This window comes from Pteronotus mesoamericanus, unplaced genomic scaffold, assembly GCF_021234165.1.
Source record: "Pteronotus mesoamericanus isolate MK-2021 breed Mesoamerican mustached bat unplaced genomic scaffold, CSHL_Meso_final scaffold_165, whole genome shotgun sequence".
Classification (NCBI taxonomy): Eukaryota; Metazoa; Chordata; class Mammalia; order Chiroptera; family Mormoopidae; genus Pteronotus; species Pteronotus mesoamericanus.
The window spans coordinates 720,831-737,865 of record NW_026555307.1 but is presented as its reverse complement, the minus strand read 5'-3'; the positions used below and the strand labels follow the sequence as shown (position 1 = coordinate 737,865).

The 17,035-nt window shown below is 54.4% G+C and overlaps 1 protein-coding gene across 4 annotated transcripts in view; it reads right to left on the bottom strand.

Annotated features, from left to right (window-relative positions):
* Nucleotides 1–17,035, bottom strand: part of GSE1 (Gse1 coiled-coil protein) — a 415,649-nt gene that overhangs the window by 103,369 nt on the left and 295,245 nt on the right. For 2 of the 4 annotated variants that reach the window (XM_054588922.1, XM_054588924.1), the window contains exon 1: nucleotides 6,570–7,223. The exons of the other annotated variants lie outside the window; for them this stretch is intronic. In XM_054588922.1, coding sequence (XP_054444897.1) covers nucleotides 6,570–6,606 — 37 coding nt within the window. In that variant the 5' untranslated portion in view covers nucleotides 6,607–7,223. Of the gene's footprint in view, nucleotides 1–6,569; nucleotides 7,224–17,035 lie in introns of those variants that run through there. 4 annotated transcript variants of the gene reach the window in all.

The window sequence follows — 17,035 nt, the reverse complement described above, 5'->3', positions numbered from 1 at the left end:
CCCAATGGGCAGCAGTCCAGGCCTGGTCACAGGGCACTTCCTGTCTCGCTGCGGGAAGGAGCCGGAGGAAGACCGATCCCCGTCAAGGCCGAAGCTTCGGGTGCAGCCTGGCCTCCAGGACTGGGTGGGCTCAGGCTCCGGGGGTGAGAACTGGGCCCAGCTTAATGCAAACCGGGCCAGCCCCTATTGCCAACGCCCGCTCCACTTCCGGCACAGGTAAAATCCAGGCTCAGGGCAACTACCAACTCCAGCCAGAGCTGTGGAGGGCCTGGCATTACTGGGAAAGAGCCGGAAAAATGCATTTTCCCCTAAAGACTTATAAAAAAAAATTCTCACTGATTTTTTTTTCCTTTTTACCCCACGCTTTCACAGCTCTAAATATGCCACACTTAGTAATTTTACGAGCAAACCAAGCTATACATCACACAGTTTTATGTTCCTAAATTAACAAAAGGACTTTAAATCTATATGGAGCTCTTAAAAAAAAAAGCGCACTGCATCTATTTTTATTCCCTTACCCCCAAATTCCCTCTTCCCTTCTAATGTACTCCCTCTGCGCAACACCCCCCCCCCAACAAAGCCTTCAAAATTTCTGACTGTGTAGCTAGACCACCATGAAGAGACAGTTCCATATATGGATGTGAAACTGCGTTGCTGAGGACCCCTAAGAGGGAAGTCCATTGCCCTTTGGAAAAGGCTACTTTAAGGGACAGAAGAGCCTGATTTTTTTTACCTGCAAAGTACAGTATAATAGGATGTACCCTAAGAAATGAAGATGCTGTGTCTACCAACATAATCTCACCAAAAATTGAAGGAGAATGAGGAGTCAACAGGTCCACAAGGCCTCTGCCTTCATAGCTGCAGAATGCCAGGGGAGGCTGGACTGGGGGGGCCCTTCTGCACTTGACAGTGGAGAGAAGGAAGCACAGCGGGGCTGCTCCATTCACACATGCCCACATCTGGGGGAAGACGGACAAGTGACATGGAGCACTGGCCTTGGAACAGAAGCCCAAGTCCAGACACATCTATCACAGGCTCTGTCTCTGGGAGCTGGGTGGCCCTGGCCGGCTGCCCCTCCAACCCCCCACTTCCTCCTGCACAGAAGGAAGAGGACCATCCTCCTTGCCTCATTCTAGGGCAGGAATCCAGGTATCATAATGGCTGTTCCGAGGGCTTAAAAGAAACTTCTCCCGACTCCAAGAGTCAAGAAGATAAGGAGCAGGAGAGTTTCCAATGGGGTGATATCAGATTCCCACCCATGAAGTAAGAACAACACATTTAAGCAAGAAAAAATCTTAATGAGAACCAAATTGAGAGGGAAGGGGGTGGGGGGGGGGGTGGGAACCAGACCAAGCCCGGCAGAGAAGGGCTGGGCCCGAGGCTGGGACAAAAGGGCCCCTGGCTTTCCCAGCCGACAGATGGAAATGTGGCGGCCCCTCCCCATTTCTCAGGGGTATCGGAAGATTAATTAGTGACTGCCTGGAAAGTGCTAGATGGGAGCTGAAATGCTCGTCCCCGCTGAGTTTCTGAGCTGTAAATAAGCAGCTTTCTCAATCACAACTGAAATAGCAATGCTGTCCTTTCATCTGACTCAGGTCCCACTAGGCCCAACCTGCTCCCAGGGCAGGCCTGGGGTAGTTCTGGAGCCTGCCCAAAGCCCCGGGTTTCTTATGACCCAGCAGCTTCCCAGGGCAAGCCAGGGCTGGGCATCGGTCACAGCTGGCAACTGCCGACACCCCCTCCTTAGCTTCAGCTGCTGAGGTGACACCAGGGGACTTTGAGAGCCAGCAGCTGGAGGTCAGTAGTTCCGGCCTGTCCTCACCTTCAGGTGCCTCCCTCAACCCGCGTGGGCCTCACCGGAGACCCACACCAGCCTCACGTTAGGACTCTCTGGAAGCAGCATAGGGGGTGAAAAGAAAATCTAGACAGCTCCCTCCGTGCTGCCTGGGCCGAGATCTACTTCTCTGGGGTGTATCCCCCTTGCCCCGCTCCCGGGAGGGGAGGACCCGTGCTCCTGAAAGCAAATTAAAGGCTGCGGAGAGTAGGCCCAGGCCAAGCTGACCCCAGGCGAGAGCGGGGTAAAAGGGAAAATGCCCTTGGGAGGCCCAGTTTCTCCAAGAGCAGCCACAAGCAGCCTGTGTGGCTTTGGGCCAAGCCCCCACCGACTCTGGGCCTCAGTTTCCTCACTGATTGAAGATTCTGGCAGCAGACAGGCAATCCCTGGGGGAAACTGGGGTCATGCAGAGTTCAGCATGGGACCGGGGTGGGGTCAGATGACAGCTGAGGAGTCCTCCCTCCCGAACTCCAGGAACAAGATAAGGGGGCCGGCAGGGCGCCACCGCCAACACCAATGGCCAATTCCCTCCCTCACTCGTTCAACAAATATTTATTAAGCAGGGACTCTTGGAGCCAAGCTGCCTGGGGTCAAAGCCCGGCTGCGCTGTTCACGGCCTGCGTGACCTCGGCCTCTGCACCTCAGCTTCTTTAGCTCGCGAGTGAGATTACATTAAGGGCATGTCTGGTATGGAATGGGCACCATACGAGAAGTCGTCGCTTCTTCCTCCTCGTTATTTTTATTTTTAATATTGTTTATTATGGTCTGGTGCCAAGCCAAGAATGAAGGAAACACAGTCCCTGCCTGCCTGGAGCTGAGTCTGGTGGAGCTCAGGAAAAGGGGTAACTGGGCATGTGCACCCAGAAGGAAAGTTTGGGGAGATTGGAGACTCAACCCACCCACTGGTCCCAGCTCCCTTCACAACTGCCAGCACCTCCTCCTCCTGACATAGGAAGGATTTCTCTGCTGGACACCCACTCCTTCTGCCCGCCACCAGTGAATGAACACACAGAGGCCAGACACTGTGTCCCGGGGCCCAGGGGCCAGTCCAAGGACCTGCATTCAAGTGCGGGCGCAACCACAAAGCAGCCCTGTAGCTTTCTGCAAATAATTCTGCCTTAATGATATTAATTATTGCAGCTATCACTTGCTAAGCATTAACTTCATCTTAGTCACTGTCCTCAGTGCCTTGCAAGGATTCCCTCGTTTAATCTAACCAGAGGTCGGCAAACTTTCCCTGTCAAGGGCCAGGCAATAAATATTTTAGGCTTGGCAGGCCTGCTGTTGCAGCAGGAAGCTGGCCACAGACAATGCAGAAAAGAATGGGCGTGGCTGTGTGCCAATAAAACTTTATTTACAAAAACAGGCAGCAGGCTGGGGATCGCCAACCCCTGCCTTACACTGATACAGAAGTCAATACAATTATGGATCCTACCACACACAAGGAAGATTGAGACTCAGTTCAAGTCACCCAATGTCATGTGTTTTAGAAAAGGCAGAGCTGAACTTCAAACCTCTACTGCCCAGCCTTAGTCCTGTCACCCATCAAACACGAAGAGCAGTGCCTGGTGCCAGCCTGTGACGCACCAGTGGGGTAACAGCTGGACAGGCAGGTGCTCACTCTCTGCGGTTGGGGACACTGGGACGGGATCTGGCTTCAGGGACCAGACCAGGTCCCAGAGGCTGGAGGGCACCTGGCATCAGGCCTCCACAGGCAGGGCTCAGCCTCTGCTCTAAGGCCACAGGGCCACCGCACCCGGGCTGGCCAGCACGGGGGGGGGCCGCAGCCAATTTCCGGTCCTAGCTCGCCACTTCCAAGCCGGGTGAAGTGCTGGGCTCCTCTGAGCCTCAGTCTCCTCCTTTGTGAAATGGGCAGGCACCAGCTTGTGGGTCAGAGGGGGGGCGTGATCTACCAGAGAGGTTTCCGCGAAGCCCTTGCAAGGGGCCACCCACAGCAGTCGAGGGAAGCAGGTCACTCCTTTTACAGTTATGGCTACTGCTCTGAGAGGAATTGACTGAATGAAGCCATGGAAGGAACAGTACCTGACTGTGGTTATTCCCAGTTAAGCTTCTATACCAGCGATGTTCAACCTGTGTGCCGGAAGAATCTGAACAACATGCCATACCTGACGATTTCGTCAGGGGCACTGACTTCTTTTCCCTCGCTGGCAAATAAAAAAGATGATGACAGCCAACACAACAGCTGCCTGGTGTGAATGAACCAAAATTATGCCTACATTTTTGGTCAGATCTGCAAAAAATATATTTTTTGGTGTGCCACAGAATTTTAGTAATTAGTTTAATGTGTGCCATGAGGTGAAAAAGTTTGAAAATTGCTGTTCTACACTATGACATCAAAACTGTGAAGTACATCCTAGTAGGAGCATCTTAAAAAAAACAAAAAACAACACTAGTGGAAGACACACCGTCCTCCATAAGCAGAGACTGACTTAGGGCCGGACCTCCCACACTCCTGACCTCTCCTGACCTCCCTGGGGTCCAGTCCTGCCACTGAGGGTTGACACCAGCCAGGACTGATTTCCCTTAATTGCTTTGAATTTCCTAGCCTGACACTTCCTCCTTTTCTTACCAGGGCTCCAGTGTAAATAGAAAATCGGTCACCTGGTGAATAAATATGCGCCAGCAGTCACCCAATGGCAGGTGAAGTGGGGTGTAGATTACAAGCACCTGTGCTTTTAAGATGCCCTGTACTTAAGAAGATTCATTCTCGCCACAAACCTGTACTGAATGTCTACAAGGCAAGGCAAGGCAAGTGCATGGGAGGGTGGGGGAGCGCTGCAGATACAAAGAGGAAAGCACTGTCCCTGCTTTCGAACAGCACGCTCCTGGGGGTAGGCTCGCACTGCGGGGAGGCAGGCCAGGGCAGGGATGGTCAGCCACAGCTTGGGTTCAAAGGGCCCTGGTGCAGGTCACCGGGCACCAGCTCCCACGCACTGGGCTCTGCGCCAGGGCAGACTGGGCCCAGTGTTAGAACACAACCCTCCTGTCAATTAGGGATTCCGGTTCTAATCTGGATTGGATCAGTTAAGGGCTGTGCGGAGAGAGGGGAAGCGCCTGTGGATTTGCATGTCAGGCAGTGAAGGCAAAAGAGTTGAAGAGAGTGGAGACCCTTTCTTCCTGTACATACCCTTGCTGTAAAAGGGGTGTACACACTAAGCACGAAATACAGACCTTGTCCGTTCCTGGGGAAGAATGGGGGACCTCAAACAACCACAAAGAAACTCAGAAAGAGTAAATGCACGGATTTCACACGGAACAGAGAGAAGCCCTTCCTATTCCCCCCACCCCCACCCCCCACTCTCCTCTTGCTCTCTTAACTTGAGGAAAACGTTTGCCCTAGTTCAGGGCAGCCAGGGCCAGATTCAGCAGAGCTGGGTCCTGCCCAGGCCCATTCCTTCCCCCCACGCTCCTCCCAGGGACTCCAGGGCCTGTGGGAGCCTCAGCCCAAGTCACAGGGGCTTCTGAACACAAAGGGAAAAAACCAAAACCCAACACCTGGCCACATGCACCTTCCCCAGCAAAACAGTTCAGAAACCTCTAAGGAAGCCCCTTCTGCAGAATTTTAACAGCCCAGCATGAGAAGCGCAGACACTTGCCCTCTTCTCCCTCAAGCACCCTAACATCTCCCCACCTCCAGATCCACGGGTGCCCTAACTTTCAAAGGAACTGTGTCAACGCTCAGGGAAGATGAAACTCTCAAAGGAAGGAAGGGAAAAATAAAAACACAGCTCATTCCTAGAACAGGGTCGCCTGCAGACCTGCCTTCCAGACCTGCAGGTCACGTAGCCCCGCGGGGGCAGGCCTAGTGAGTTACTCCCGACCCCGGAGGCCTGTGGGGGGTGGGGGCGCGACAGCGCTGCGTGGGATAGAGCTCCAGGGATCATCAAGGCTCCCATCTCCCTCGCCAGAAACCCCTGGTTCGACAGCTTCCCTTTAACCTACATGTAATTATTTTTAAGGTCTCCAAGTCCAAATAAGGTGAATTCAAGAGCGGTTTCCCCCCACCCCACCTCCCTGCTGTCACCCCCTCTGCTCCCTTTGGGCTGCAAGCACGACTTGCCCTGAAACAGAAAGTTACTGGGCAGGCTTCTGTCAGCGCACAAGAAGGTTAGGAAAACAGGAAGCCACGCCAACCACCCTCCTGAGCTTCCCCTGGCCTCCTCCTCCGACCTCAGCAGGCACAGAACCTTCCAGGGAATCCCGGGCAGGAAGAGGGGCGTGGGGGCGGGTTCGCTAAGCTCCCGCAGAGACCGGCGCACGGGGCTGGGTGGAGGGAGAGGAAAATAAGACCCAGAACTGAGGACTGGGGGAGGGCGCACGCCACCCGATCGCGTCAGCCTGAGGAAAGTAACTTCACACCCGGTGCTTAATTCACCTCGCAAGGCTTGAGTGCCTCCGCCACTCGCTGCGCCGCCGCAGCCACCGCGGAGCCGGCTCCCGGCAGACAAAAGGAGCAAGACGCGCAACCCCCGGCGGCGACGGCGGCGGCGCGGTGGGGGTGGCGGGCGGGTGGGCGCTCCCCCCCACCCCGCCCGCACGTAGCACACACACCGCCGGCTGGACCGCTGCTGGAGCAGCCGGGGCCGCGCGCGCCCGCCCGCGAGGGGCTCGGCAGACCCACCGCGCTAATCCAGGCTTAGGGGAATCGGGTGGGGTGGCGATCCGGGACCCGCCGGCGCCGCGCGGGACCCGGGGAGGCGCTCAGCTCGCTTACCTGGTAAGTAATACAGAGGCGGCTTCAATCCAAACATGATTCAAATTAGAATTCCATAGTGGTCAGAAAGGGATGAAGAAGGGAAAAAAAAAATCTTAAAACCCAGCAATGAGACAAAAAGCGCCGTCCAAGCCACGGCGCTCAAAAATGTCCAAAACAATAAAATAAAAGCAAAAGAGCGATCCCGAGAGCGATGAAAAAAAATCAGTTTCTTTCTTTCTTTTTCCCTCCCTAAGATGATCAGAAGGCTCTCTATCGGCCAGCGCCCCGCAATTTCGGCCACCTTGGCCCTGGCAAATCCACAATGAGGTAATTGACGACCAAGGACGGGCCGGAGCCTCCACGGCTGCCCGGTGTCTTCGCCGCGTGTGTATTTTCTGCCTTTTGGACTTGAGATGCAAATAAAAAAAGGAGGGGGGCGCACGGCGGAGGGAAGCAGGCGGGAGAACGGAGAGGAGCGCGAGAAAAATAAAGGGGGGAGTGAGGGTGATGAAATTGGGGGGTAAAGATCTTCAGGGATTACTCATTTGAAAGAAAAATGAGAGATAAAAAAAAGCAGCCCCCAAGACTGCGAGTAGCAATCTCTCTTCCATTCAGCCATTTGAATGTCAAGGGCGAGGGTCAAGGGACCTGTTTCCAACAGGGTTTCACGTTCAGAACCAGAAGGAAAAAGGAAGGGGGGGGGGGTGGGCAGAAGGGGGTATCTCTTGTTGCCAAGGAGAAATCGGCTTTGTTTTCGTTTCCCCTTAGCTACTGGGTGAGGAGGGGCGGGGTGGGGGAAGAGGAGGAGGGGGCAAGCGGGAGAGGGGAGAGGAGAAAATTAATACCCAAACAGACTAGAAGTACCGAGGGGGAGATTTCTTCTCGTAAATAAAAGAGGCAGCTATTGCAAACAAGTCTCGGGCAAGAGAAAGCAAGCAGGCCGAGGAGCCGACTCCCCTCCCCCTCGCACCCCCCCCCCGCCCCGCCTTTTTTGGTTATCTCCTTGGCCCTGCGTCCCACCACTGACTCAGAAGGCAGGGGTAGAGGAAGGAGAAAACTCGCGGGGGGCCCGGGCGCCCAGGCAGAAAGAGCAGGAGAGTGGGGAAGCAAGAGCGCACGGCGGTGGAGAGCCCCTCGATCAATTTTCATGCAAGAATCATTATCGGTAAATTGGAAAGCTGGCTGCCTGACAGCAGATTTGTCTCCCCTAATGAAAGCGAAAGGGTAGGGGCGCAGCGGCGGGCGGTTGCAGGCGGCGGCGGCTCCTTCCGTCTCTACGCGGCATCTTCCAAGAGCTCCATGCTTCGCAGGGCGATAATAATAGTTTCACTTGCAAGCTTCCCCCTGCGCGGCCGCCCAGCCGCGCAGCAGACCGGGATCCGGACGCGGAGAGCAGGCCTCCCCTCTTCAAGCCCGGGGAGGGTGCTGCTGCTGGCAGCGGGGTGCTCCCCTCTGCCCTAAAGGGTGGGCCGCTTGTAAACAGTGGGCGGCTGCGGGCGCCACCGGTTCCCCCTCCGGCTGCCCAATTCCGCGCTCTGGCTGCCCGCCCGCCCGCCCGTCCTCCCTCCCTCCCCACCCACGCCTGACAGCTGCGGGAGCGGGGAGTTCGCTCGCCGCCGGGGCCTGGGAAAAGGATCCCCAAACCTTGCGGGGGGCTCTGTTACGCCTTTTGTAAAATCCACACGGGGCGGCGGAAACGCACACACCGGTGGACCAGGGGGGTGAGCTCCTAAGGCCAGTGGTTTCTCACCTTTTCCTCTCATCCCTCACTCCATACCCCACCCCTTAAAAATCCCTGTTGCAAGTGTAATCAAATGCTTGATACCGTCTTCCACACTCTCCCTGCACTGGTGCATTATCAGATCCGGGAAGGCATGCTTCCAGGCAAATAGACCTAATAAATGCTATTACTGGGATTCTGCAAGCCTCGGCTGCACCATAGTAACGAGAGCCCTGGCTAATTTGGTTTAAGAAAACGATCAACTGCACAGAGTGTGTGAGTGAGTGTGGAGTCTGTATCTCTCCTCCCCACGCCGCCTCTCTTTCACACCAGTTCAAGAAGGCCCCATGTGATAATTCCCCAAATCGAAGGGGAAAAAACCCTGCCGCCAAACGCCAAACCACATCCTGTGCGCTCATTGTCCAGCCCAGCGATTTTAAAGAGACAGGATCCATTTACCCACGCCCGGCGCGCACGCGCGCGCGCGCACACACACACACACACACATGCACGCACACTTAAAACCCTCACTGCAAAGCTGCCTCTTGATATAACAATTTATTTTCAAGCCCTTTTACCTTCTGAAGGGCTCCTGTGTGGCACAACCAGAGGAATCGCGACTTAGTGACACTAAGGGGTCACCTTTTGACTCCAGATACAATCATCATGGTTAAGGAACAGACCTGAGCCAGCAGGTACGCACGGCGGGGCACCGCGGTCACGCCAGGCTTGGGTTCCTGCCAACGCTTCCCAGCCACTGCGTAAATCAGGGGTCCCCAAGCAGCAGGCTAGGGTCCCTGCTAAATGCGACGGCTTCAGATGGCAACTGAACTCCCGGAATATGATACTCTAGAGTTCCGGAGAGTAAACTGTAGACGGGGGAATCCGGAGTGCCTTCTGACCCCTCCATGCCACTCTCCCCCGCAGCCTGAAAAATCTTTAATAGGCTGGGCGGAGCACTGGGAGCCAAGGGAGGGGCTGGCGCTCCTCCCCGCCGCCACCAACGGCTGGGTCGCCCGGGGGTGCGAGAAGCATCTTTTAATCCCCACCCTGCCCCTGCCGCGCCCCAGCCGGCGTCTTCTCTCCGCGGGCGGGGGAGTGCGAGCGGGTACCCTTGAGGACGCAGGGGCTGCTCCTGGCCGCCCGCGCCCGCCGCCAGCATCTGGCCGCTCCGCCCCACTCTGACCCCGGAGGTCGCGCCCGGCCCTCGGCGGCGGCGGCCCTTTGTTTCCGGGGCTGCGTGGCGGCGCGCTCAGCACTCCCCGCACCTCCCACTGCGCCGATCGCGGGCGGCGGCCTTGCGAGACAGACTGCGGCCCGCGCGGATGGTCGAGGTCCGGCACCTGCCCACCCACCCCCACCCCTGCCGGCCTCTACTTCAACCTCGCTTTCTCCTCCCACATATTTATCACCCATTTATCATCCGAAAATTTGATAATCTATGCCCCTCTGGGAGTGGGGGCCACCGGGGCGCGCAGCTGATGGCCAGGGTGAGCTACGTACGGCCCACCGCCCTAGTCCCTCATAAGCTTGGAAACCTCTGCTCCTACTTAGAAAACAAAACAAAACAAAACACCTATTTTTTAAGGATCCTAAACTATCAGTTTCTGTTGTCATTCTTTTATTGGTTTTTAATTCTCCGGGATTACACGAACAACAGTAGTAATTAATACTAAACCTTCCTCTACTGTATATGCTAATGGCAGGAGCCATAAAAATTAATTTGCAAACATGTCATTACACAATAGCTGTACAGGCAATAAGCCTGTAATTATGGGCCAATCACGGGCAGGGTACAGAGGGAGGGTGCTCCCCAATCTGCTGGGTACCCCCCTCCCCTGCTAAAATGGGGAAGATGGTGCCAAAAGGAGCGGCCTTCTGGGAGCCACCTGTGGGGAATGCACCCAGCTGAGGGGTGGGGGAGGACTGGGAAATATGGTAAAGGGGGTCTCTAGTCTTCAGTTCCAATTGATTTGACTTCTGTTGCCAAGACCTCCTGGAGACAGCCAGGCCTGGGCCCTCCAGGATTAAGATTGTGGGAGGAGAGGCAGCCAGAGCCTCCCAGTGCTCCCAGGCCCGACTGGCTAGGTGGTGGGTGAGAAATAACAGGAGCGAAAGTAGAAGAGGGCACCCCACCCTTTGGGCCAGCACTGGCTTATCTTTGCTTCCCTGTCAAAGGCAAACATCTCCCCCATAAGTATTTGAATGCCTGCATCAAATTATCTCAAAGTGCTCAAGCCAAGCCCTAATTGCTATTAGCCACGCCCTTGGGTAGGAGGTGAGCTGTAAGATTCTAGTGATACCTAAGCCTCCTTTGGCCCCGGGGTCTGGGAGACTCAAAGTAGGTTAGTGATATTTCCTGGTGACAGGGATGTTTGTAAAGGAGGAAAATATGAGATCCACTATGGGAGGGTGGCTACACCACAGCTCCGGACCCAATGCCAAAACAGCTGAAAAATATAAAGCCACCCCCGCCATGCCAAGCAGCCTGCTTAACGGCTGACTCTCCAGTGAATGGCTAGGTTGTTTGCCATAATGTGGCTGAACGGGGAGCTGGAGGGATTTTCCCTTTCCCGCTAGCCCTTGTGGCTTGGCTGTAGTTTTTGGAACCCATCACTACAGCCATTCATTCCCAGGGGTGCCACTTCTGCTCTGAGGGTGCCTATGGCCTGGCTCGGGGGTAGGAGGGACAGCCAGGCTGGGCCACACCCGGATCAGCTGCCAATGGCCAGGTGAGAAGGGCAGCGCTCTTCTGGGGCTTTCGCTCCAGTGGGATTCTGGGCAAGGACAGGGTGTTTCTCTCCACCCGCTTCTCTTAGATAGAACCTGGTCGCAAAATACCTTCTCTCAGCTCACCTCTGGCGAAGAGCTGGACATTAGAAAAAGGCGGGCTGAGCCCACCACGGTGTCCTTCTTAAGTGGGGGGGACATCGCCGAGCAAATTCTTCCCTCAAACTCCCCGAGAGGGCCTTCCCTGCCCACATGGCACATCAGCTCTGGGTCAGAGGGACACTCGGGCCATGATCTGGGCAGTGGAAAGAAAAGAAAATCCACCCCATCTCTCAATGGGAAAACAGACTGGGAACTGGCTATTCCCAGAAGCATGGAGCCCACCAGACCCCACACCTGAAGAAGCAGGGGCGCCGCTCCTTCCAATCATCCCTCCCCAACTGCTCCTTCCAAATGGAGGGGCACCAGACTCCCTCGAGTGGGGCTGCAGTTGCCACAGCACAGAGACAGCCTATTGGGCCAAGAGCATCAACTGAACACAAAAATAGCCTCCTAGCACATGCTGAGAACATTGAGGCTGCAGGCTGGTCTGGGGTGCGCAGCGGCGGGGCACCCAGCTCCAGCCTCTCTGTGCCCGCTGGCAGTCTGGTGGCCGTCCAGGCCAGGCCGAGACCTCGCCTTCCGGAGAGATGGCTGCTCCCCAAGGATTCCAGGAAAAGGAGGAGAGGGGAGGCTAAGAGGCCATGAGGCTAACCTGAACTGCCCCTTCGGGTCAGCCCTTCCATTTCCCTCTTTAGGATGATCAGGCCAGCTGACGCTTCCTGAGTGCTCAGTCTGTGCCAGTTGCTGTTCTAAGCATTTTTCACGGACAACTCATTGGATCTTCACAACAGCCCTGTTCAAGGTCACAATCAGGAATTCCATCTTCTAGATGGAGCACAGAGACGTTGAGTGCCTCACTCAAGGACACACAGCCAGTAGGTGGTAGAGATGGAGTGTGAACCTGAGCTGGTTCCAGAGTCCCTGTTCACAAACATCAGCTTGGAGTCAAACAGACCAGAGTTCAAATTCCAGCTGGGCCCTTATCCACAGTGCGCCCTCTGGCAGTGATGTCCCTGTTTCAAGCATTAGTTTCCTCACCTGGAAAACAGGATGCAATCACCCCTGCGTTCTAGAAAGTTGCGGGTGTGTAACCCCTCCGCTGCCTGGCACAACAGAGTAGGGACTCCATAAATAGAGCTGCAATTACCCCTGTGTTTTGGATAATAGCGGTAATAGCAGCAGTAGCAGCCACCATGGACCAGCCTCAGTCCAGCACTGTTCCAGCCTGCGTGCTTTTTCTGGTCTGCGACAAGCCCCCACCCCACGAGGCAGAACTACAATGATCATCCCCCATTATGTACATGAAGACGCTGAGGCCTCAAGAAGTGAATCACTGGCCCCCCGCTGGGGTAGCTCAGTTGGTTGGAGCCCTGTCCCCTGCTATGCCAAGGTTGTTGGCTCAAGCCCAGGTCCGGGCACATGTAAGAATCAGCCAATGAGTACATGACAAAGTGGGACAACAAATCAATGTCTCTCTCCCCTTCTCTCAAACCAATAAATAAAAAATTTTAAAAAAACAACAGAAGAAGTGAATCACTGATCTGGGAGCAGATTGGGAGGGGACACACCCCACCCTCTCCTCTCCCCACCCCATCTGGCTCCAGTCCTTAGGTGACTGGACAGTGTGGAATGTTTGAAGTCTCAAGATAAGCAAGTCTGAGGTCAGAAAAGGAAAGGGGAACCTCTGTCCGGTCACACCTCACAGTGACGTCTGCCTACCCCGGTTTTGTTCCCATCTTTGCATGGTGTGTTTACTTTTGCCTTCCTATTATCCAGTGGCTCCAGGGTCCACCCCACCAGGGTGTCCTGTCCCGTCGCAGGCCTCCTGGGCCCTCCTCCAGCTGCCCTTGTATAGGGGGTTGAATGGTGGCCTGCTAAAACATGTCCACCTGCAACCTGTGAAGGTGACCTTACTTGGAAAAGCTGTCTGGGCAGATACAATTAAGTTAAAGACCACAAGGTGAGATCATCCTGGATCATCAGGATGGGCCCTAAATCTGTCGACAAGTAGCTTTATAAAAAGAGAAGACAAACAAGGGGAAAGGCCATGTAGAAAGAGAGACAGAGGTCGGAGTGAGGCAGCCACAAGCCGAGGAATGCCTGCAGCCACCAGGAGCTGGAAGGCGCAGGGAGGGTATCTCCTAGAGCCTTGAGAGGGAGCGTGGTGGCCCTACGACACTTTATTTCATATTTCTGGCCTCCAGAACTGGGAAAGAACATATTTCTGTTTAAAGCCACCCAGTTCGCGGCAATTTGCTACAGCAGCCACAGGAAACTAATACATCCTGTCACTTCTGTAAAAATGCAATGCCCTCTGTCCTGCCAACCCAGGGAGGCCCTGTGTGTTATCCAAGGCTGCACGCCATGGGCCTCAAGCCAGCTGGGTCAAGCTCTATAGCAACGGCTCAGATGAAGATGAAATATCCAGGGTCCCTGGACAGCCATGGGTTCAAGCCACCCATCCTTCACGAAGCTGAAATCAACACCCTACTGGGATGGGAGGGCTTTCTGGTGACCTGTCCGCCCTCCCAACACCCTGTGACCCGCATTTGCTGGCTGGGGTTTGGGCAGCAGCCTGGGCTGCAGCAGGTCATCAGATGTGACCATCTGCTCAAGGGAATGGCCAGCGTTGCTGGATCAACCTATGAACAAAGGGTTCTGCTGCTCTTCTGCGTCCGGCCCCACCAGTGCAGGGCAAAAATAATAAACAACGCGAAGCCCTGGTGGTCAGCTTTTCACCAAATCTGTTCTCCTTCCCTCGTGGGCTCATACCCTTAGTACATTTCTCAGCCTCCCAGGAAAATGTGTGGGGCCATGTTCTGGCAGAGAGACTATGGTGGCGGCAACAGGCCACGCCCGGGCCTGGCCCAGGAAGACCTCCTGCATGAACCTCCAGTTTTTCCTTCCAGGTCTGCCCACCTGAGATCAGCTCCCAGGATGACCATGAGTCCATGTACAGAAGCCGCAGAATCTCCATCAACCCCCCTAATGTTGAGAGTAGAGGCCCTTACCCCAGCCCTGCACCAACTATGTATTATGTGGGCACATGATTGAGAAAGATCTACTGTGTTATTTCTACTGTGAGTGTGTATATTGTGAGTGTGTATAAAGTGTAACTTCCACTATGATGACCCTCTGTGTTACAGCAGCCAATGTTAGTTTCACACACCTACCAAAAGGACCCTTCTTAAGATGTTTACTTAATGCCAAGCACGGTGCTGGACGCTCTAAGTACATTATCTTATCTCATCCTTACAACAAAAATAAGTCTGTTGTTATCCCCACTTTCCAGATGAGCAAAGTGAGGTCCAGAAGTAAAATGACTTGCCCAAGGTCACAGACTAAGAGGAAAAGTGTAGATTTAAACGGAGACCCTGTATTTTAAACTGCTTTCTATGTTGGCCCCCTCATCTCCCTCCTGTAGGAGCTAGCGAAGAGGCTTTAGCCCAGAAACCCTTTCTAATTAAAAGCAAAACAAAACAAACAAAAACCCAGGCAGGGCAAGAACTCGGCACGTTGCAGTCTACGCATAGAACCGACCTTCCGTGTGGGTTTGGTCTGCCGCTGCAGCGGGCTGCCGGCAAGCTCAGGATTTGGGAGCGCTTCAGAATAAAGGCTTCACAAGACAGAAGCAGTGATACGGTCAAAGAGTTTCCTTCCCGGGGGCTGCACGGATGCCAGAGACATCAGACCGAGATTGCGTCTGGGACTGCCGGGGCCACACAGCTCACGGCTGGCAAGGGCCCCTCTGCCTGTCCTCGCACGCCTCCTGGGAGGCAGGCGGCCACTGCTGGAGGCGGTCTTTTCATAATCTCAGACAGCTCTGGCTGTCAAGGTTCTGCTTTGTGCAGAGCCAACACAGGCCTGGCACACAGCTGTCGAAAAGCACTGAGAAGGTCTCCCAGGGGAGGGAAAAGGCAGGCGTCGATGCGGCTTCCACAATCCTGGACAGGCGAGGCGGCACCTTCTGTGGACACAGTGACAGCCCGTGTGTGGCCTGCCTGCTCAGATCTTGCTCCAGGCCACTGTCCTGCTCTGCTGCCCGGGGGCAAGCCGACAAGGCTTTCTTCTCCCCTGCCTGTGCCCGCACACAGGGACCAGGCGAAGGCCTATTCAAGGGAACAAGGCCTTTGTGCACGGCTTCCCGCCGGCTGCTGGTGTCTGCTGGGGAAGAAGTGACTGCGAGGACATAATTACCCATTTGCTGATGACACACAGATCTCCCTGTCTACCCCTGGGCCTAACTGCTTCAGGTCTGTGCAGCCCTCTGGCCGACAAGTTGTGGTTCTTAAAAGGTGGCTTCGTGCCTGCTTTTCCTCTCACCCGGGCACTGGGTTTCCATGTGACAGCCCCAGAGTGGGGAGCCCGGGGCCCCTTTTTATCCTTCTCTGCCTTCGCTTGCAAAGGAACCCGGGGTCAGCTCTGCCACTCTCTTTCCTTCTGCATCTCTCCTGCCCGCTCTCTCTCCACTGCCCCACGTGGCCTGAGAGCTGCCCTGTTTTCCTCCTCCAGTGGGTCATGCCTGAACTGAAGTGGTTCCTGACGTGTCCCCGACGCAAGATATTCTCCCCAGAACACAAGGCTCCTGTCTGGTCGTTTTCAAAGCATGGATGTGACAAGGGTTTCTCACCCTCAGCAGAACTGACTTTTAGGGCCAAATAATTCTTTGCTGCTCAGGCTGCCCTGTGCACTGTGGGATGTTTAGCAGCATCCCTGGCCTTGACCCACTGGATGCCCGTACCACCCGCCAGCTGTAACCAGGCAAATGTCTCCAGCATGTCCAAACGCCCCCTGAGGAAGGGGGGCAAAATCGCCCCCATTAAGAGCCACCGAGGCAGCGCAGCGATTTTCAACCTTTTTCATCTCCCAGCACCCATAAACTATTAAATTCTATAGCACACCAAAAAATACATTTTTTGCCAATCTGACTTTAAAAAAAAAAAGGTATAACTTTAATTCAAACCAGGAGGCTCCTGTTATGTTGACTGTTGTCATTTTTTTAGTGGAGAATCTAAGGAAAAGAGGTCAGTGGTGTATTGCATGTTTTAAAAAATCCTTGCGGCACATCCGAGGTGCCTGCCAAGGCGCACCGGTTGAAAATCGCTGGTGTAGCATAAAAGGATCCAGCTAGTACACTGAGCAACTGAGTTTTAGACCTAGTTCTACCACTAGCCTTGGGCAAACACCTGCCCTCTTTTGGCCCCAATTTTATCGTATAAGAAATTAGAGGGGATGGCCTGACCAGTGTGGCTGAGTTGACTGGGTGTCATTCCGCAAAGTGAAAGATCGCCAGTTCAATTCCTGGTCTGGACACCTAAGTTATGGGTTCAGTCCCTGGTCAGGGCATGTATCAGAGGCAACTGGTTCATGTTTCTCTCTCTTTCTCCCTCCCTTCTCCTCTCTGTAAAAATAAAGAAAATCTTTTTTTAAAAATTAGAGGGGAAAAATAAAGGTGCTCTAGTCTTGCGGTCTCTGATTCTCTGGTGCTGCTTAGAACCAATGGTTCCAAAGTGGAGAAGAGCTTATTGTTCAGGAAATAGGATCAGAAGGGACAGAATACAGTGTTGTTGTACTGCTGATACAGAAAAAAGAGGGGAGGGACCAACACGTTAGGTGGGCAACTCTGGTGCTTTGGGCCTCTCAGTGTCTCTCTCCAACCTGAACAAAACCTAACTCTGGGAAGAGTATCAGTCAATCACACTCTAGTATGATTTAGCCCCACCTTACCATCTTCATAGAACTGAGGCTGAAGCCCTGGTTGGAGCCATCTCATGGCTAACTGGAACAGCTCGAGGATGCATGTGGCACAGGCAGGACAAAAGAGCCATTCTGCCCCCTTGGGCTAAAACGGTGGTTTCAATTTCATAACATCATGTGATGAGGTGAACTTCCGGGTGCCCTGTGTTAACAGTCCGTTTCAACAGCTGCCATG